Consider the following 22,429-nt stretch of genomic DNA (forward strand, 5'->3'; position numbering starts at 1 on the left):
GAAGTGCATTCATGGCCATTTTGCACACAGCAAGATGCAACACACATGTCATTAGCTGACAGTTTTCAGGAAACTTTATCAGGGTATTAAGTGAGCTCCCTGCAGAAAACTCTGCATGGGTGAACTCTCTACTGCTCTTTAGATGGTACCAGAAAATCTTTTCTGTCCACCTCTACCATAGATAAGGGAAAGGAAATTCCAAGCTCAGAGTGACATGTGATTTGACCATGGGATCACACACTGCTGCATGCAGAGAACTATGATAACAATGTGGTTGCTGAAGTGCACTAAGGAAAGCTTTACTCACAGAAACATTTAATCACTGTGGGAATCAGTTTTCTAACTTATCATCAATTCTAGGGTTAAATAAGACATGTAAAACAGAAGAAGTAGTTGACCTTGTGTTATTTAGCAAGGCTGGTCAGGGCTATTGCAGTGACAGCACTCAATATGTGCTTTTCAAAACTGAACAGTCTCAAGACACAGGAGCATGCTGGCTGTAATAACTGGACTAGTACCCAAATGGCTTGAACTAATAATCCTGAGATATGAGTTCAATCCACACCAAAGCACTTTGAGATTGTTAAGTCATAAAATAAGATGGGAATAAAAAAAAATCTCAGTAATAATGATGATGAAACCACTGGATTGCCCTAAAAACACCACTGGTTCAGTGAAGGAAATTTGCTGAAGTTAACTGTCATTTAATCACAGAATAGTTACTGCACAGGAGGCCAATTGGCCCGTTGCATCAATGCTGACCCTCCAAACTGCCTACTCTCTATTGGTAATGTATTACTCCAAACACACAACATGCATGACATTTTATCGTCTAAGGAAATGGCTTAGCAAGCCACTCAATTGTATTATACCATAACAACAATGTATAATTAGGATATAACGGGATGAATTGGTGCATATTTTCAGAGTGCTAAAGGAATTAAAGGGTACGGATGAAATCAGGAACAAGGTACTGAGTTGGATGAACAGGCATGATAACACTGAATGTCAAAGTAGGCTCAAAGGGCTGATTGGTGTACTCCACTCCTATTTTTTAAAAGACAGGACATGGAGAGATTAGGAGAGAAATTTTAAAAGAAGTAGAAAAGTAATGAGGAACAATGAAAATAAACTATCAAGCATTATAAATAAAAATTAAAATATTTTACCATACATTATTTAGAACATAAAAGTTACGAAAATAGCAGATGTGATAGACAGAGTGAAGCAATCCCACAATGGAGGGATCAGATCGAAGTTCTGTGGTTTTGCATGATGGTGGACAGTCAAAGAAATACAGGAAGAGGAGACTCCAATTTACATTTTGATCCTCTATGATGATGGAGTTGAACATACAAATGCGAAGACAAAGGTGAAGCATTTACAAACACCTTAAATAATAAGTGCCCAATGAGTGATCCATCTCTGCCTCCTTCTGAGAGCACAGCATCACAGATGTTGTTCTGCAGCTAATTCAATTCATTCAAAGGGATATCAACACAGCAAAGGCTATGGCCCTGACAACATCTGAGAATTAGTGCTAAAGACAGAAATGGTTGCACTCAAAGCCAAACTGTTCCAGTACAGCTAAAACACAGGCATCTATCCAGGTATGTCCTTTTCTCAAGAAGCAAGACAAATCCAGTCCAGCCAATTACCATCTCATTAGTCCAATGTTGATCATTGGCAAATTGATGGAAGATGTCGTTGACAATGCTTTAAAGCAGGAATTATAACCTCCTCACTCACTTCAGGTTCTGCCAAGAACACTTGGCTCCAGACCTCATTACAGCCAAACTTAGAAAAGGGCTGAATTTCAGAGGTCAAATGCAATTGACTGCATTTTCACAATTTTGGTTTCACATGGTATGTAGAACAATACATTGTCAGGTTCAAGTTAAATAATAGTTAATAAATTAAAAAAAGCTAACAATAAGTCTGAAGACAGGAAATAGGGAAAAACATCAGTGGAAGCTTGAGAATTGGAAGCCACTGATCCAGGTAACTGGCATATACTGTACTGTATGGTAAAACAAAAATCATGATCAAGTACTTAGGATCTGCAATGCACTGATTGAATGTGTTATGGTGGCAGGATCAATTTGAGGTTTTCAGAAGGGAAATGCTGAAAAGGAACGAGAAAAGGAAACATTTGCAGGGCAATGGGCAAAAGGCAGATGTAGATAAGTGATGAGTGGCACTATTTGCTTTGGTCCTTCAGAGAACATACATGACGGGCCAAATAGTCTCCTCTTTAATATACCATTCTTTGGTTTCACAACCACAGGATGACTCAAGTGCTTTATACACAAAGAAGTACTCATGAAATATATTACTGGTATAACATAGGAAATGTGCAGCCATTTCAAATAGCAAACTCAAATATGAGAATGACTAAACAATTTTTTGGGATGATCCAGGGATTTAAAAATGGCCAGAAAAGCAGGGATGACTAATTCCTCTATTCTACAAAATCATGCCATAGGATCTTGAATATCCTTTCAAGATTGGGGTCTTGGTATAAAATGCTGGCTAATAGAGAGTTCCTTCAGCAATATGCCATTTACTCATCATTATAATGGAGCGGTACCTGAACCCAGGATTTTGCCATCCAGAGGTGCTAATGCAACTTTATTTTATTCATTCCTGGGATGTGGGCATTGCTGGCTGGCCAGCATTTATTGTCCATCACCAATTGCCTTTGAGAATGTGGCCGTGAGCTGCCTTCTTGAGCCACTGCAGTCCATCTGCTATGGGTTGACCTATAATGACATTAGGGAGAGAATTCCAGGATTTTGACCCAGCAACAGTGAAGGAATGGTGATATAATTCCAAGTTAGGATGGTGAGCGCTTGGTAGGGAACTTGCAGGCAGTGTTCCCACGTATCAGCTGCCCTCTTCCCTCGAGGTGGAAGTGTTTATGTGTTTGGAAGGTGCTGTTTGTGGATCTTTGGTGAATTGCTGCAGTGCAGCTTGCAGATAGCACACACTGCTGCTACTGAGTGTTGGTTTTGGCACGAGTGAATGCTTGTGGTTGTGTTGCCAATCAAACAAGCTGTTTTGTCTTGGATGGTTTCAAGCTCATTGAGTGATGTTGAAGCTGCATTCGTCCAGGAAAGTGGGGTGTACTCCATCACACTCCTGACTTGTGCTTTGTAGACGATGGGCAGGCTTTGGGGAGTTAGGGGGTGACTTACTCACGAGTGAATTCCTAGCCTTTGGCCTGCTCTTGTAGCCACTGCATTTATTTGGTGTGTCTGGTTGAGCTTCTGGCAAATGGTAACCTCAAGGATGTTGATAGTGAAGGATTCAATGATGGTAACACCATTGAATGTCAAGAGGTGGCTGTGGACTATTTCTTATTGGTGATGGTCATAGCCTGGCATTTGTATGGTGTGAATGTTACTGACCACTTGTCAACTTACTGACATCCAAATGTCACCCGTTTTAATCATTCCATCATTTTTAGCCGTGCTGTCAAATGCCGAGGATACATACTTTGGAATTCCTTCTCCATCTCTCCACCCTTCCTCATCCATGGCAGTCCTTTGAACATATTACTGTATTTGACCCAGGATTTCGATGACCAGGCTTGAGGTTTCCTTTTGTGACTCGCTACTTTATAACTTTCCGGCGAAAGGCCGGGAACCTCTGAGAAGTTAAAGTTACCACGTGTGTAAAGCGACTGCCGAACGAGCACTGGGTTGGCTGTTTCCTTGCAGTGGCGGTACTTGCCCCTCCAGTGCTGCAGATGGCACTGTAGGAAGAGGTTAGCCCTTACTGCTGCCGCTGGTGGTGGGAGAAGGCCGTCTGTCTGTGCATCAGCGGATGAGTGGGCTGGGGGAGAGCACAGGACGGGTTGCTGAGGAGCCTGCGGCTGGCGGCGGAGATCTCCGGGCAGAAGGGATGAGCGAGGAATATTACGGCAGTGCTGCGGACTGGGAGGAGCAGGACGGCTCTATGGTGAGAATGAGGCCACTGCTCCATCACGGACAGGGGTAGAGTTAGGCCGCGCACGGCGTCAAGGAGCCGTTAGAGGGGGCGGAGCTTAGGAGTGGGCGGGTCCGCTCGAGGGCGGGGTTGTAGCGCGCGCGCGCGCGGAGCAAAAATAGAAGTTGCTGGAAAAGCTCGGCAAGGTGTAGCAGTGTCTGTGCAGTGAAAATAAAAATCAAAGCTAATGCTTCGGAACCGGTGACCCTTCCTCAGAACTGATGGCAGCTAGGAAAACATTGGTCTATATGCAGAAAATAGGGAGGAGGCGGGTTAGGGAGTCAGCGATAGAATAGAGCCCAAATAGAGAAAAGAGCAGTTGGATAGACAAAGAATTGGATGGCGATCTGTCTGGAAGAGTGAATAGCTGTCAATGGGACTGTTAGTGACCATCAATAGGTCGTGTGTAATGGCAGGCTATGTGATAACAAGGGCTGGTGTGTGGGGTAGGGGGCTGGGACATGGGAGAGTTCAGGCCCTAAAATTATTGAATCCGATATTGAGTCCTGAAGCTGTAGGGTCCCCAAGCGGAAAATGAGGTGTTGTTCCTCCAGCTTGCATTGAGCTTTGCTGGAACACTGCAGCAAGCCTGAGACAGATGTTGGCCAGGGGCCAGGATGGTGTGTTAAGATGGCAGGAAACACGTAGCTCGGGGTTTTTTTTTGAAGACAGAACATAGATGTTCTGCAGAATGGTCGCCGAAACTACACTTCATTTCTTTGCTGGAGAGGCGGCCATGTGAGCAGCGAATGCTGTAGGCTAGATTGTGGGAAGTCCAAGTAGAGTGTTGCTTCATCTGGAAGGTATGTTTGGCCCTTGGATCCTGGGGAGGGAGGAGGTACGTGGTAAGGTGTTCCACCTTCACCAGTTGCGGGGAAGTTGTTGGGGTTTTCTGCAGAGCAGGTGGTATTCTGAGAGTGAAGGAAGAGTGGACCAGGATGTCCCTGTGGAAGGCGGACAAGGGAAGGGAATATGTGTCTGGTGGTGGCACCTTGCTGGAGTGGACAGAAATGGTGTCTGATGATCTTCTGGATGAGGATGCTTTTGGGATGGTAGGTAAGGCTTTGGGGAAACCCTAGCACTGTTGCAGGAGGGAAGAGAGGATGTGAGGGAAGAAGTCTGAGAGATGAGTCAGACCAAATTGTGGGCCCTGTCGACAACAGTGCTGGGGAATCCTTGGTTGAGGAGGAAGAAGGTGAACATTTTGGAGTCCCCCTTGTTGAAGTTGGCCTCCTCTGAACATATGTGATGGAGATGGAGGAACTGAGAGAATGGGATAGAATCTTTACAAGAAGCAGGATGTGAGGATGTATAGTCGGGGTAACTGTGGGATCATTGGACTTAGTGGTTTTTTGCAGTAGCGGGAATGGCTAATTGGGCTGGGGGTTTAGCGTTATTGTGGATGTGGACAGGTATGGGGTGGGGTCAGGCAGGATGGGTGGAGCAAACCCATTCACACATTTCATCTTCAGTGCTCACTCCCCACAGCTCCATTCCCCAGTTGTGTAATAGTCTCTTCCAAAAGCATTCCTGTATCTACTGACCAGCTTCTGGGGGTTTCCTGCAAATACTACAAAAATCAGATGACTCTGGGTTCTACTGACATTCTCAGATTTCCAGAAAGCAAAACAAAGTTACTGGAAAAGCTCAGCAGGTCTGGCAGCATCTGTGAAGGGAAAAACAGAGTTAACATTTCGGTCCAGTGATCCTTCGTTAGAACAGAGGAAAGCACTCTGTTATTGCAGGATATGGGTCCATTGGAAGCACCACCAACCCTTACAGAAAGCTAAACTATTTCCAGATGATGTACAAGTTGAAACCTATAGCCTCCAGTCCTGAAGCTATTGGTCATTATTGTCTCCCTCTTCATACCTGCTGTTTAGCTCACTGCTCCACGTAATGATCTCTGTGTGGGGTATTGCGTCATGGACACCTGCAGCGCCTTTATACCTTGGCAGTGGTATCAAACTGATTGCTTGCTTGATTCGTGGGAACATTGCAGTTCATGCCATTACTTTTATCATCCCAACACATCGCAGCAGATATTGGTCAAGATTGCAGACACTGATTCATTTTCTCCTCAGTGATTGGAGTATTTCTGCCATCCTATCTAATAGAGTTCAGACTTTTGGTTGATCCTAAAGCCCTCGTCATTATGTGACATGCTCTGAAAGTAACTATTGCTGTCCTTAATGGTGTCTTGGATGAGCTTATGATCTATGTTATCTTGTTGCACTGGGGTCCCAACATTCCTCTAAATCTGCCTTCTTCCATCCTTAGTCATCTTAGCTTCTCATTTTAGCCATGCTTTCAGCTGTCGGCTCTGGAAATCTCTTTGTAAACCTTTCTGTTTCTCTGCTTGACTTAAAGACGTTCTTAAGGGCAACATGATGGCTCAGTGGTTAGCACTGATGCCTCATAGTGCCACGAGCCCAGGTTCCATTCACTCTTGGGCAAGTTTCTGTGTGGAGTTTGCACATTCTCCTCTTGTCTGCATGGGTTTCTTCCAGGTGCTCCAGTTTCCACCCACAGTACAAATATGTGCAGGTTAAGTTGGATTGGTCCTGCGAAATTGCCCATAGTATCTCGGGATCTGCATGCTGGTGGATTAGCCATGGGAAATGCAGGGGAGTGGCATGCTCTTCAGAGAGGTTGGTGTGGATCTGCTGGACCAAATGGCCTACATCCACACTGTAGGGATTCTGCGGTTAAAACTAAAAACATTGTAATTTTGGTGACTGGTTCTAATGTCTTCTAGTGTTCCTTGCTGTCACATTTTGTTTTCTTACTCCTCACTCGTGAGGGTGATTCATTGTTTTGGTTTTTGAAACTTCTGGTTTGAAGTTTAAATCAGGGCCTTCAGAGGAAGGAAGAGTAGAAACGGCGAAAAAGAGCAGAGTTTCAAGGGAAGTGTGTTCCTGGCCTGACTAATATTTGCTATTCTCGCACAGCACGATGAGGATGAGGGAGATGGTGAGGATGATGCAGAGGTGCAGCAGGAATGCCTGCAAAAATTTTCCAGCCGAGATTACATAATGGAGCCACCTATATTCAACACACTAAAAAGGTAAGAGAAATGTGTAGACAAGTTGGATTCTAGTCACACCCAGCCCTACTTCATTCACAACTAGGACCAGCCACACTCCCTGTTTTCATTTTACTCTCAATGCAGGCAGAAGTTTCCACATTATATTTTCTTTCTTTTTCCTCTTTTTATTGAGTAATTTTCAGCTCTCATAGTTAAAATGGAACAGGATATTGTTCAAATCCTTCATAGCAGCAATATTCTTTCCGTCTATACCTTATTGTGTTTAGTTTGCAGCTTGTATGTAGTACACACTTTACAAGTGTTTAGACCTATACAGAGGCATTCCTGCGTTACAAGATTTAAGACCACTCTGTAACCAGTGCCTTCAAGCCTAGTGTGGAATTCCCCCCAGTGACAATTAACTGTTCTTCATGTAAAGCGTTGAAGAGTGTGTGTTTATTAGTTGAGCTCAGTTAATTTGACACAGTTCAGTATTGAGTATTTGTACCTCACAATTATACCAGCACCTTTATTCTCTAGAGGATATAATGTTAGAGTTAAAGGAAGAAGATTGGCAGATGGCTGATGCAGATCATAAATGGTTGCATCAACTAGTTTGACTGAATGACTGACTTATTTCTGAGCTGGAGAGACTATGTAATGAGCGGTGATCACCACAAGACTTTGCCTCGTGGTGATCTCTGTAATGCGTTTTAACCTGGAACAAGGGGATCAACTTGCACAGCTGGGAATGACAATGAAGCATGCATGAGTGCCTGACAGTACCTGCAGCATGTCAAGGAGAATATATCCATCCTTGAGATCTGACTTAGATGTAATACATTCTAGAACAGGTGAAAGAAAATGCTTCTTCTCACATGTACAAATATTGAACGTATTCTCACTTCTGTAGGTATTCCACCATCCACAAAAGTCTCCATTTACTGTGCAAAAAAAAGCTGCAATGCTGGAAACCTAAGAGAAAACCTAAGAGAAACTCAAAGTCTTGCAGCATCTGTGGAAAGAGAAACAGAGTAAATATTTTGAGTCCAATAATGACTTCTCTTCAGAATTGGAGAGGTGGAGCAGTGACAGGTTTTACACTGTAAAGAAAGATGGGGTGACGCAAGTGGAACAGAAGGGAAAGTCAAGGAAAGGGTAGACAGTTAAGTAGGTAAGAAATCATAGGATCACAGAACACAAGTCATAATGAGTGGCAGTGGCTGTATTGAGTAGAGAGAGGTTTGGCGTAGATCTTAATAGCAGAATTTGGACAGCTTGGCCGAAAGCAAACCAGGGGACAGATTTGATATGGAGAGGTTGTGTGGTGGTGGTGGTGGGGTCACCGTGTCTGATTGATAAGATGAAACGTGGTAGCTTTGTCAAATGATGACTCTTATACCATTGCTGATTGTGAAAAAATCTATCTGGTTCAACTTTGTCCTTTAGGGAATGAAATCTGTTCTACGTGGCCTGGACTGTGTAACTCCAGTTCCACAACTGTGGTTGACTGGCTTGCTTGGCTTTTCAGAGGGCAGTTAACTTTCAGTTGTATCAAACTGAAAAAACGTCTCAATAAAGGAATGAAACTGGATAGACCACCCGGCATCAACCTAGGCACCAGAACCAATGAGAGCAAATCCTGCAAAGTCATTCTGGGGGGTTTTGCCAAAACCAGGAGTGATGTCTCGCAAACAGACTGACAGAGATGTGCTGTCATGATCTGCCTTACACACGTTGACCGAGACAAAGCCATCATGTTCTCTGGGTATGTGCTGTCCCACTGGCAAGACAGACCTAGCAGAGGTGGTGGTAGCAGTATATATGTTCAGGAAGGAGTTGCCCTGGAAGAACTCACTATTGACTGTGGACTCCATGAAGTCTCATTGGCATCAGGTCAAACAAAGACAAGGTAATTTCCTACTGATTATCACATACAGTCCTACCTTTGGCTGATGAATCAGTAATTCAGAATGTTGAACGCCACGTAGAGAATGCACTAAGGGTGGCAAGGGTGCAGTACATAGTCAGTTGGGGAATTTCAACATTTGATACCATGAGTGGCTCAACAGCACCACTAATTACTGAGCTGGTTGAGTCCTAAAGGATGTAGTTCCTAAACTAGGCCTGTGGCAGGTGGTGAGGGAAGAATATATTTGACCTCATCCTTGCCAATCTACCTGTTGCAAATGCATCTTCCCATGAGTATTAGCAGAAGTGACATCCGCACAGCCTTGATGAGGCAAAGTCTTGTATTCACGCACGATGGTGTTGTGTGGCGTTATCACCATGCTAAAGGAATGGACTTTGAACAGGTCCAGCAACTCAACTGAACCATCAGCAGCAGCAAATTTGTACTCCCAATACAATCTGCAACCTCACAGCCCAGCATATCTCACACTCTACATCATCGCTTCCTCCAGTGGTCCCCAGCATCATAGATCTCAGTCATCAGCCAATTTGATTTGCTCCACATGATGGCCAGAAATGATTGAAGGCACTGGGTACTGGAAGGACTATGGGACCTGGCAACATTACAATAACAATATTGAGGACATGTGCTCCAGAACTTGTCTCTAGCCAGGCTGTTCTGGTACAGCTACAAAATTGGCATCTAACCCAACAATGTGTGAAATCGCTATATGCTACGTACACAAAAAGCAGCTCAAATCCAATCAGTCCAATTCCTGCCCCATTCAGTCTTAGTTCAAACGCGGACAAACAAGCTGAATTCCAGAGGTGAGGTGACGTGATTACCCCGACATTAAGGCTGCATTTGACTGAGCGTGGTATCAAGGAACCCGAACAAAACTAGAATTAGTGGGCTTCAGATGAAAATTCTCTACAATTTGGCGTTTTACTTTGCAGAACGGAATATGGTTGTGGTTGTCAAACGTCAATCATCTGAGCCACAGGACTTCTTTGCAGGGGTAGTGACCTTGGCCAAGCCATCTTCATGTACCTTATCAATAACCTTGCCTCCATCATAAAGTCAAAGCAATGTGCTATCATCAATAAACATCAATATTCAGCACCATTTGTGACTGCTGAAATGTTGACACAGTCCAAGTCCAACTGCAGCAATACTAGATAATATGTATACTTGAGCTCATAAGCGACAAGTACCATCCATGCCACACAAGTGCCAGGCAAATGATTATTTCCAACAAGAGGAGAATCTAACCATCAGCCTTGACACTGAATGGCACTACTATTACTGAAACTCAGCTATCAACATCTTGGGAATTACCATTTACTAGAAACTGAATTGGAATTGCCATACACATACTGTGGCTACATGTTAGACTGTTGGAAGCTTGCAGTGAGTTAGTTCCCTCCTGACTCCTCAAAACTTTCCAAATATCTACAAGACCTTTGTCAGGAAGTAGTGGAATACTCTCTACTTGTATAGATGAGTGCACCTGCAACAATAATCAAGAAGTTTGTCAACGTCTAGGACAAAGCAACCCATTGATAAAGTATTTTTAATCAATAAAAACCAAAAGAACTGCGGATGATGTAAATCAGGGTTCTGAGGAAGGGTCACCGGACCTGAAACGTTAACTCTGTTTTCTCCTCGGCAGACGCTGGCAGACCTGCCCAGCATTTCCAGCAACTTTGTTTTTGTTCCTATTTTTAATCAACTTGTACAGAGTTGCTATTGCACAGCTTTGGAACAGGCCTCCTAGTTCAGGGGTGGGGATACTATCACTGCACCACTCGACGAACATTCACTCCTTCTACTAATGCTCAGTGGCTACAGAGTGTACCAAGTACAAGGCTCATAAATTCACCGACTCTAGTTAGACAGCATTTTCCAAACCCACAACCTGTACCACCTAGAAGATCTGGGGCAGCAGATATGTGGAACACCATCACTTGCATGTTCTGCTCTATGCCACTCATGTGCCTCTTTGGAAATATAAGACTTCTTTCAATGTCACTGAGTCAAAATCACTGGCAAATAGGAGGATGGTTGTGGTTGTTGGCAGTCAGTCATCTCAGGACCATGACATCTCTGCACGAATTCCTCTGGGTTCCTACTTCACCTTCTGCTTCATCAATGACCTATGTTCTTCATGACATCAGAAGTGACGATGTTCACCAACGATTACACCACATTCAGCACACCTCAATACTAAAGCCGTCCAGGATCAAATGCAACAAGACCTGGACAATATCCGGGCTCACAAGTAATGTTTCCCCACAAATGCCAGGCAATGGCCATCTCCAATAAAAGACAATCTAACTACTGCCCCATGACATTCAATGGCATTACCGTCAGTGAATCTGTGAATTATCAATATCTTGGAGCCCATCATGTCCAGAAACTCGAGTAGAATCTCCATATAACATAATAGCTCCCGGAGCAGGTCAGAGGCTAGGAATACTGCAACAAGTAACTCGTCACCTGACTCCTGAAAACCAGTCCACCATCTTCCAGGTGCAAGTCAGGAATGTGATGGAATACTTTTCACTTGCACTCAAGAAGCTTGACATTGTCCAGGACAAAGCAGCCTGCTTGATTGGCACCACATCCTCATGCATCCACTCACACGCCCTCTCCCAACAACTCTCAGAAGCAGCGGTGTGTACTATCTATAAGACGCACTGCTGAAATTATCCAAAAATCCAGAGACAACACCTTCCAAACCCACGACCGTTTAAATGCTTCCCCAGCCAGTGTAGCTGACATCACATGAATGATTGATTGAAAAATAGGAGACCGAGAAGTTAAGGAAGAAAAATGCCAGAAATGTAGCCACTGAAGGCAAGAATTTCTCTTAAATGCTGTTTTTTGTCTAATTTCTATTTGATTGTTTTTTCTTTGTATAACTAGAGGTGTGGTGAGGTGCCAAAGCAGCATACCGTGGGATGTCTTCTGTCCACTTCCAATGGCTCTGAGGAACTCCTTCGTCTTTAACTTCCCTTCTAACTTGTTTTATTTAATCCACACTGCTACCCTCCAGTTTCCATTCTCAACATTTCCTAGTAGTTTTTTGTGTGGTGCCTTATTGAAGACTCCAGCATGCCATTTCTACTGCACTTTCCTACTACAACCACCCTTTTTTGTCACTTGCTTGAAAACCCCTTCCCAAGTTTCCCAAGTACAGTTTTCCTCACAGAAATCCTTGATTACTATGTTTCTCAATCTTTTCTTTACCTAGTTACTTATTTATTTCTAAATTAAACTTTCTTCTCCGGTTTGTCTGGTCCATAATTACTTATGTTGTAGTTTCTCTCCATTTTTATCTTACAGTTTTGGGGCCACTGCTGTTTGACATTTTTATAAATGACCTGGTTGAGGGCATGGAAGGATGGGTTAGTAAATTTACAGATGACACTAAAGTCGGTGGAGTTGTGGATAGTGCGAAAGGATGTTGCAGGTTACAGAGGGACATAGATAAGCTGCAAAGATGGGCTGAGAGGTGGCAATGGGGGTTTAATGCGGAAAAGTGTGAGGTGATTCTTTTGGAAGGAGTAACAGAAATACAGAGTACTGGACTTGGTAGGTTCTTGGTAGCGTGGATGAGCAGAGAGATCTTGGTGTCCGTGTGCACAGATCCCTGAAAGTTGCCACCCTGGTTGACAGGATTGTTAAGAAAGCATACAGTGTGTTAGGTTTTATTGGTAGAGGGATTGAGTTTCAGAGCCATGAGATCATGTTGCAGCTGTACAAAACTCTAGTGCGGCCGCACTTGGAGTATTGTGTACAGTTCTGGTCGCCACATTATAGGAAGGATGTGGAAGCATTGTAAAGGGCGCAGAAGAGATTTACCAGGATGTTGCCTGGTATGGAGGGAAGGTTTTATAAGGAAAGGCTGAGGGACCTGAGGCTGTTTTTGTTAGAGAGAAGAAGGTTAAGAGGTGACTTAATAGAGACATACAAGATGATCAGTGTTAGATTTTAACCTCGCCCTGGTTGGAATGCACCTTGAGTTGACATTTCAGAACTATTTCACCCTTTGGTAAGCTTCCTGTACCTCATTCAAATAGCTATTCTTCCTCATGGTCGGCAGCCCAATTGAGACCCTTTTTCCTCGGATGGAGATGGCTAGCATGAGGGGACGTAGCTTTAAATTGAGGGGTGTTAGATATAGGACAGAAGTCAGAGGTAGGTTCTTTACTCAGAGTAGTAAGGGCGTGGAATGCCCTGCCTGCAACAGTAGTAGACTGGCCAACTTTAAGGGCATTTAAATGGTCATTGGATAAACATATGGATGATAATGGAATAGTGTAGGTTAGATGGGCTTCAGATTGGTTTCACAGGTCAGTGCAACATCGAGGACCAAAGGGCCTGTACTGTGCTGTATGTTCAATATTCTAATACATTTGTTGTTCTCCTGTTCTCTGACAGACATCCAACTCAACCCTTATTTCTTGAGATTCTGCTACTTATTTAACCAAATCCAACCACTGGTGTGTTCACCCTTTTGAAAATCAATAAAACCTTTTGGCACCTTGTTCTTGAGGGGACGTAGCTTTAAATTGAGGGGTGTTAGATATAGGACAGAAGTCAGAGGTAGGTTCTTTACTCAGAGTAGTAAGGGCGTGGAATGCCCTGCCTGCAACAGTAGTAGACTGGCCAACTTTAAGGGCATTTAAATGGTCATTGGATAAACATATGGATGATAATGGAATAGTGTAGGTTAGATGGGCTTCAGATTGGTTTCACAGGTCAGTGCAACATCGAGGACCAAAGGGCCTGTACTGTGCTGTATGTTCAATATTCTAATACATTTGTTGTTCTCCTGTTCTCTGACAGACATCCAACTCAACCCTTATTTCTTGAGATTCTGCTACTTATTTAACCAAATCCAACCACTGGTGTGTTCACCCTTTTGAAAATCAATAAAACCTTTTGGCACCTTGTTCTTGTTTAATAGAAGCCTTTTATTCATTTGAAGACACTTTAGATCAGTGATAGTCCTAGAAACAACCCCAAGTAATACTCATTTCCAACTGCTGTGAGGTTTTATCTGTTTTTCAGATTCACCATTTCCTTCATCTGGATAGTTTTTAATTGGTACCATTCCCTTTTTTGTCTCTTCTGTAGTTGCTTTATCAAGGGATTTCTGGAGAAAAAAATAGCGAGCTATGGTACGTTTTATGAGCTTGTATTATGTATTCCTCACCACAGTGTGGCACCAAACTTCTAACTATTGTATCAATGGAAGAATTTCAAATCCCAGCATTCAGCAATGCTCATTCTGGAGATGTAACCTTGATATTGAATTGGTATAAACTTAACATATGAAACTTAGGTTGAATTTCAATCACGACTCACCCATGCTGAGAGAAAGTGGATCATTTACTGTTTTTGTTCTAGAACTTAGTTGTTCCTGGGGCGCGGTCAGCCTGAGAAGCATGTTGGTGTTCCATCTATAGTAATCATGTTTGAGTCCGGTTATCCGTTTTCATTAGTGATGTAACTTCTGGACTGCTCCCCTATGAAACCTTTCAGGAAAAATAAGACACAAACTATCTGGCAGTCAGAATGCGACTGCAATCTCCAAAATTTACCCATTAAACTGAATGCTGATCCTGTGCTGTTTGGTTTGTGATGGTATCCGACCCTGATCGTATTTTCATTTTTTTCCAGATATTTCCAAGCAGGGGGTTCTCCGGAACACGTGATCCAGATGCTTTCTGAGAATTATACAGCAGTAGCACAGACTGTAAATCTGTTGGCAGAGTGGCTGATTCAGACAGGTAATGGCTGGCTGCACTGGGTAATCTAACAAAGCTGAACAAAACAAGTTGAATATATTTGATGTATTGAAGGCAACTTGCTCATCATTTTTTGTGGAGGATATCAGGTTCTTTCAGCTGTGGCTCCAAGTGTGCTGTTGTGAGCCTTGGTGCTCTCAGAAGCTGTCACAGGTGTTGAAGAGAGGTTCAGTTTCAGCCCTCCTCTGAGGTTCTCTCCCACACAAATGTGAATTAAAGGCAGTTTCTGGATTTTAACCTCGCCCTGGTTGGAATGCACCTGAGTTGACATTTCAGAACTATTTCACCCTTTGGTAAGCTTCCTGTACCTCATTCAAATAGCCATTCTTCCTCATGGTCGGCAGCCCAGTTGAACATAAGGGGGAAAATAGTCGGCAATAATTCCATTCTCAACCTTTGAACTCATGCACCTTTAGCAGCATTTACTAATTAGTGATCAGAACTTGGGATCCTAACAAATTTTTACTCTCCTTAACCTATTGGAGGGAACTGAAGCGAAAGAGCGTGGTCCAACCAGCCAACTCTCTGAGAGGTGGGTGGAGCTGGTAGGGATGTCCTCTGGCCTTATTCTTTCTGACTCCCTCTGGATTGTGAGGTCCAAATCTTTTGGTCAGGTTGAGTTAAGTTGCATCCAAAGTCTTTGAATTTTAGTGAACTGGACTTGTTCTCTCATCACTATATGTAGCAATGCTGACTTCTGTTGCTAAAACACAGAGCTGCGTTCCTGTTTTGTTTGTCTGAGATCTATTGCAATTTGTATCTCTTTCAGGGGTTGAGCCATCACATGTTCAAGAGACTGTTGAAAATCATTTGAAGAATTTGCTGATCAAACACTTTGATCCTCGGAAAGCTGATTCCATATTCACAGAGGAGGGAGAGGTAATGTTCTGAAGCTTTTCCAAAAGTAGGCTGTGTCTTTGTAGCCAACTACATACAAGAGAATCGTTCAAAGAAGGAACAAAAAACCACAACAGTCCCTTTGTATCAATTGGTGAATCTGAATTCTGTGGTGTAGTTTTAAGGCTTTATCTAAATACAGATGCTGGAGCCTCTTCCCAGCTCTGTCATTCTGTATGTGGCCACGAAGGAGTTCCTAGTTGCATTACATTGCATCGTGTTACCCCAACTTCTCACTCACTCCATGTAGATAGACTTGTCTGATTGCCTGAACTCATTCACTGAGCACTTGTCTTTGGCACTGAATATGCAGGAATCCAGGACTTTGCGTCGTTGGCAATTAAGTAATTTAATTGATGACGTTGAGACTTGGAAGTGGATTAACAAAAATATTCCTGACATATTTTCTAATATGGCAAAGATTAATCTGAATTTAAATGGCATTCTGACATACATGGTATTTTCTAAGGCACTGAGAGTTTTCTGTGTAGTTTTCTTTCTCTGCCATTTGTTATGTAACAGCCTGTCATTGCGGTCAAGTGCAGCTTTCAGCTGAGGTAGATTGTGAGAACAGGAAATTATTTGCACAAGGTGCTCAAATGTAATTCAGTCTCGTAAAGTCACACAATGTATTATCATTCTTAGTTGTTTTGCCCACATTTGGAATAGAAGTTGCCAGCTTAAAGTTTGCATGTTGTAATTTCATGCTGCTGGTTGAGGTGGGAGGCAGTACGTCCCTTGGAATAGCGTAATTTGGTAGATTTGTTTGATTAGCTATTTCTAAAACTTTGAGAACTTGAGTAACGTTGGACCACACCACAAAATGATGTGAATCAGCTGATCAATGGTCCTGCATATTCCACTGGAGTTATTTAGCCTAAGCCTGGAAAGTACTGTGTCGCTGGAGTGTAAAATCCCAATATAGGAGATCAGATGCTATTAATTATGGCTACCATAGTCTGTCTGAGCATACACAGATGCACCTATGATGTCATGCCACCAGGAAGTGATTTACAAACCAGGAACAAGAGTAGGCCACTCTGCCCTTTGAGGCCTGCTCTGCCATTCAGTAAGATCATGGCTGATCTGATTTTAGTCTTAGCTCTACGTTCTTGCATACCCTACAATAATCTTTCACCCCTTTGGTAATCAGGAATCGGTCTATCTCTGCCTGAAAAGTATTTAAAGACATTTTTTTGATCAGTAAGAGATTCAGTGGTTATGGGAAAAAGTAAGGAAGTGGAATTGAGCATTATTAGCCATGATCGCATTGAATGATGGAACAGGCTCGTTGGGTCGAAGGTCCTATTTCTTCCACTATGATTCAAAAAGAACTAAGTTGGCTGCATTGTGGTCATCTTATGGTTCTGCTATATATTTGTAAGTTTCCAATCACCTTTGTGTTTGTGCAACCCATGCATGTCATGTTTGATAGTCTATCAGACCTGGCTTCTGGTAGTCATTTAAGCAGAATGACGCATGGAGTTGCCACCGTAGTTGCTGATTTGTACTGAATGGCTTAACTCTCAAGATTTCTGTTTTGTTTCAGACCCCGGCCTGGTTGGAGCAGATGATTGCTCACGTGACTTGGAGAGACCTCTTCTACAAACTAGCGGAAGCTCACCCTGACTGTTTGATGCTGAACTTTACTGTTAAGGTACAACCATTCTTGTACTAATGTTCATGTTACTTACAACACAGCTACAATGCATTCATATTTGTTCTCTCAGTTGCTCTTTGTTGTAGTCAGTGCTACTTTCAAAACATTCTCCGGGTAAAGATGTTCCTCCTGAATTTCTTTGAACTCACTGGTGATTATATTTTATCTATAGTCCTAGTGTTGGACTACCCAAAGAGCAATGAGAGAAACACAAAAATTAGGAGCACGAGTAAACATACAGACGTAAAAATTGAGAGTATGTGTAGGCCACCTAGGTAGTAACTCATTACCTGAAGCCTACAAGACACAAGTGAGGAGTGTGATGGAATATTCTCCACTTGTCTGAATGAGTGTAGCTCCCATAACGCTCAAGAATTGAGATCCTATCTGGGATAAAGCAGCCTGCCTGATTGGAACAACATCCAGAAACATTGACTCCCTCCATTGTTGATGTATAGTATAGGCTTTTTGGATATGCCTTCCAAAACTTACGACCACTACCATCTTGAACAACAGGGCGAGCAAATAAATGGGAACACCACCCTCTACAAGTTTCCAAAACACTCACCATCCTGACTTGGAAGCATATTGCTGGTTCCTTTTGTATCGTTGGATCCTGGAACTCGTTCCCCAGCACCATTTCATGTCTACCGACACCAAATGGACTGCCGCAATTCAAGAAGGAATCTCAGCACCACCTTTTCAAGGGCAACAATGTCTGGTTGATGACTACTGGCCCAGCTTGCAATGCTTGCATTCATTAATACATTTTTAAAAAAATACAAGGTTAGATAGAGACTAAAATTCTACCGACAATATTATGTCACCACTCCCAGGATAGGTACAGTCCAGGATTAGCTGCAGAGCAAAGCTTCCTCAATACTGTCCCGCACAAACATTCATGGGACTGATACAGCACAGAGTTAAATAGAAAGTAACATGCCCTCTACACTATCTCATTACCATTCCTAGGCCAGGTACAGCACTGCGTTAGAAACAGACTAAAACTTGGTTTGAAATGTCCGGTTGGTAGGGGTTAGCCCTGAGCTGAGATGAGCATTGTAATATTTTTATTTAATATACAAATTATTCTGAACTGGATAAATAGGACCAATTTGTAGATGTCTTTCGTATCAAAGATGTTTGAAATATAGGACCTTTCTTTGATGGAAATTTTATCCCTACAATGTGGTGATGGGCCATTTGGCCCAACAAGTCCACTCTAGCCGTCTAAAGAGCATCCCACCCAGACCAATCCCCCTACCCAATCCCTATAACCTTTCACTTCCCATGGCTAATGCATCTAACCTAGACATCCCTGAACGCTATGGGTAAGTTAGCATGGCCAACCCACCTCAATCGGCATAACTTTGCACTGTGGGAGGAAACTGGAGCACCCAGTGGAAACCCACACAGGCATTGGGAGAATGTGCAAACTCAACACAGACAGTCACCTGAGAGTGGAATCGAATCCGGCTCCCAGGCGCTGTGATTCAGTAGTGCTAACCACCTAGCCACCGTGTCATCCCAATATTCAAGCTTTCTGACCCTAGATTTAAAACTTGTATGTTAAAATTTAGGGAGAAAGTAAAAGTATTACTGAGCGTGATACATACTTCGACAATGTTTGACCCTCCACTTTTATCTTTTCAGCCAATCTGTTTCATGCTGTAGTCAGAGTACTTGTAGCTTGCCTCAGCACCCACAAGATTTGAACAATGAGATAAACCTTCCAGAGTCCCTGTTAGTATTCTATTATCCACTGATTCCTCATGTTAATGAGACAATGTCAAGTGAAGACACAGTTGGGCTCAGCTTTTCCATGCAGTCAGGATAGCCAGCTGAAATTCACAGTTTTGTCTGATATTTGAAAGTAGTAACTTGAAAGGGAAAAAGAACACTTATTTAAACTGTAGCCCAGCAAGAGAGAGTAAATTTGGCAGAGGAGGTTGAGGAAGGAACTGGGTTCAGATCTTTTATTTTGTCTAATCCTAAGATTACAGGAATAGTTTGGTCTAAATTTATTCCTGCTGTAGCTAGCTGCTAGTCACCAGGTCATCCAAGATTAGAGCAGGAGGACTGTCTGTCTTTGGTGTCTTCAAATAGTACTTCAAGGATTCTGCTGAAGGTGTTGACTGATGTCCTTCTCTGCTGTCCCTTTGTCTCACTACAGCTGATCTCAGATGCTGGATATCAGGGTGAGATAACCAGTGTGTCGACAGCCTGCCAGCAGTTGGAAGTTTTTTCCCGTGTTCTCCGCACCTCGCTTGCCACACTCATTGATGGAGGTGAAGAACATCTAGAGAAAAACCTGCCTGAGTTTGCAGTGAGTGTGATGTGACAGCTAATGGATGTTGTTTTGCAGTTATGTTCTTTTGGGGAATGGAAGCAATGTTACTGAACCTTCTATTACACAAAACAAAAACAAAATGTGGATATGTGATGATTTTGAAAGGTCGTATCAGAAATGGCAAGAAGAATGATTCGGTCCTTTTCTCCTCTGTACTATCCTTTGCAGGCTCTCAATCCCGGTGAAGTATCTCCCCTACCTTTACTTTAAAATTCCTTACTGAACTGCCAGTGTCACACGTGTCCCCTTTGGTGACCACCTATATATTCACCAAATGTAATTTATCTTCTGCTGAGATACGTAAACAAACTAACACACACTTCTTTACTGAACCTGAAGAAGAGTTGTTTTTTTCCCAAGTGATGTCTGTTTGGACTATTAACACAGCTTGAGGCTTCATTCCAGCAACTGCCCTTCAGCTGGTATGAAGCTTTCTTCTGTCCATCCGCCTCTGCAGCTCATAAAGGTCCTAATTATTAAACACCCCAGCCATTAGCTCACTAGATAGCTTACCTACTTATTGAGCTAAAGTCACATGATTTTATGGAACAGCTATCTTTAGCTCAGTGTTTCAAATTACTTTCTGACTCTTTTTATAAAGAGGACATTTGTAACATTGAAACCAAAAAATCCAGTTATCTCTACTTTGGAAAGCAAGTTATGAAAATGATAATTCATCATTCTCAAGCTTCCTCTCAGCCTTAACACATTGCACAGGCAACTATTCCTCATGAATGAGCTTGGATTATTACTATGAGCAGGCAGTATGCAGCAAGCACAACATTATCACTTAGCTTCTTGTGTAAGGCATATTCACCAATCCTGCGCTTTGCATTTTCCTCAGAAAATGGTATGTCATGGAGAGCATACATACCTGTATGCTCAGTCTATAATGTCTGTCTTGGCCCAGGAGGAACAAGGTGGAGCAGCTGTGCGACGAATTGCGCAGGAAGTTCAGAGATATGCACATGAGAAGTAAGTACGTTAGAAATCCTAGAAATCTTTGGGAAATTTCCCAAAGACTCTTCTCGTTCAGATATGTGCTGAAAATTCTTTCCTCACTGATTTTCTATCCCATTATTCCTAAGGTGCTAAGGGTACAGTTTGATGGACACAGGCCTGCATGGTGGCTCAGTGGTTAGCGGTGCTCCATCATAGCACCAGAGACTTGGGTTCGATTCCACTCTTGGGTGAATGTCTGTGTGGAGTTTGCATATTCTCCCTGTGCCTGGGTGTGTTTGCTCCCACAATGCAAAGATATACAGGTTGGGTGGGTTGGCCATTCTAAATTGCCCATAGTGTCCAGGGATGTGCTGGCTAGGTGGGTTAGATATGGGAATTGCAGGTTAATAGGAGTAGGGTTTGCGGGGGTGGGAGTCTGGGTGGGATGTTCTACAGAAGGTCTGTATGGACATGATGGGCCAAATGGCCTGCTTCCATACTGTAGGGATTCTATGATTCAGGTCATCTTGCATTCCTTACACCATGCAGCACAGGTGATATGTTATCATGGACACTGAGTCTACCTCTTCCACATAATTCCTGCAATATCACTGTCATGGAGCAATAGGGCATGCATTAAGGGACAGACAGTTTAGCTTCTTGAGCCTGTTACCCATTCGGTGAGACCACAGTAGATCTGCACTGTTAGTCCACATACTCATCTTTTTCCCACATTCCTTAAGAGCTTTGACAAAACTTATCAGTCCCAGATTTAAAACTAACAACTGATCCAGCATCAGAAATATTCAAACTTTGACCGCTGAAATGATGTAGGAGTGTTTCCTATTTTTATTCCTGAAAAGCCTGGCTCTAACTTTTAGATAATGGCACCTCGTTCTCGAATTCCAACCAAATAGTTTCTCTAAAGAAACCTCCCTGCAGTACTGAAACCTTCAATCAATCCTCCCTTTGACTTTGAAATTTTAGTTCCCATGTCTGTAGTTTGTACAATAAAAATCAGAAAATTTCAGAATTACTCAGCAGACCTAGCACTATCTGGAGAGAGGAAGAGTTAATGTTTCAAGTTGTTGACCTTTCAGCCACAAATGTTTCTTGAGTATTACCAGCAAATTCAGTTTTTATTGCAGATTTGCAACACTTGAAGTATTTTGTTGTTGCATTCGTGCTTACTTTCTATAATCACTGCTCAAAACTAAATTTTAGAAGCCAGGTAAATTACAATCATTCTGAATTTTATTCCCTGTAGGCCTATACTAATCAACAATAAAAACCAAAAGAACTGTGGATGCTGTAAATCAGGAACAAAAACAAAGTTGCTGGAAAAGCTCAGCAGGTCAGGCAGCATCTGAGGAACCCGAACCGTTAACTCTGTTTTCTCCTCCACAGATGCTGCCAGACCTGCTGAGCTTTTCCAGTATCTTTGTTCAATGTGAGATTTAAATAGGGCTTTGTATACCTGAATCATGACTTCACTGTTTTATATCCTCGATATCAAGATATTTTTTCTTTCTGCTGTGATATTTTGATGATCTATTTACCGACACATCCACATATTTTCAGACCTCCACTAGTCTTGTTTTTTGTGTTGTGAGTATTAGCTGCACAACCCTAATTTCCTTTGAGAACAATTCAAAGTCAACCATACTGCTGAGAGCCTGATTTTGTTTCCTAAAGGATCTTAGAAAACTGAGATGAGTTGTTAGAAATATCAACAGTAGTTCCAGATTTATTGATTGAACTAAAATTCTACCAGCTGCTGTGTTGGGATTTGAAACCTCCCCAGAGCAGTAGCCCAGGTCTCTGAATTGCT

General features: G+C 42.7%; 1 protein-coding gene across 3 annotated transcripts in view; it reads left to right on the plus strand.

Moving 5' to 3' along the window:
- Positions 1 to 3,758: 3,758 nt before the first annotated feature.
- nelfcd (negative elongation factor complex member C/D) overlaps positions 3,759 to 22,429 on the plus strand; it is a 44,977-nt gene continuing 26,306 nt past the window's right edge. For 2 of the 3 annotated variants that reach the window (XM_048549988.2, XM_048549990.2), the window contains exons 1-7: positions 3,759 to 3,963; positions 6,942 to 7,057; positions 14,622 to 14,731; positions 15,519 to 15,628; positions 17,196 to 17,303; positions 19,480 to 19,632; positions 20,501 to 20,631. In XM_048549988.2, the coding sequence (XP_048405945.1) occupies positions 3,829 to 3,963; positions 6,942 to 7,057; positions 14,622 to 14,731; positions 15,519 to 15,628; positions 17,196 to 17,303; positions 19,480 to 19,632; positions 20,501 to 20,631 (863 nt within the window). In that variant the 5' untranslated portion in view covers positions 3,759 to 3,828. Of the gene's footprint in view, positions 3,964 to 6,941; positions 7,058 to 14,075; positions 14,120 to 14,621; positions 14,732 to 15,518; positions 15,629 to 17,195; positions 17,304 to 19,479; positions 19,633 to 20,500; positions 20,632 to 22,429 lie in introns of those variants that run through there. The other variant, XM_048549989.2, reaches the window with a different exon arrangement.

The sequence above is a fragment of the Stegostoma tigrinum genome, chromosome 19 (assembly GCF_030684315.1).
Source record: "Stegostoma tigrinum isolate sSteTig4 chromosome 19, sSteTig4.hap1, whole genome shotgun sequence".
Lineage (NCBI taxonomy): Eukaryota > Metazoa > Chordata > Chondrichthyes > Orectolobiformes > Stegostomatidae > Stegostoma > Stegostoma tigrinum.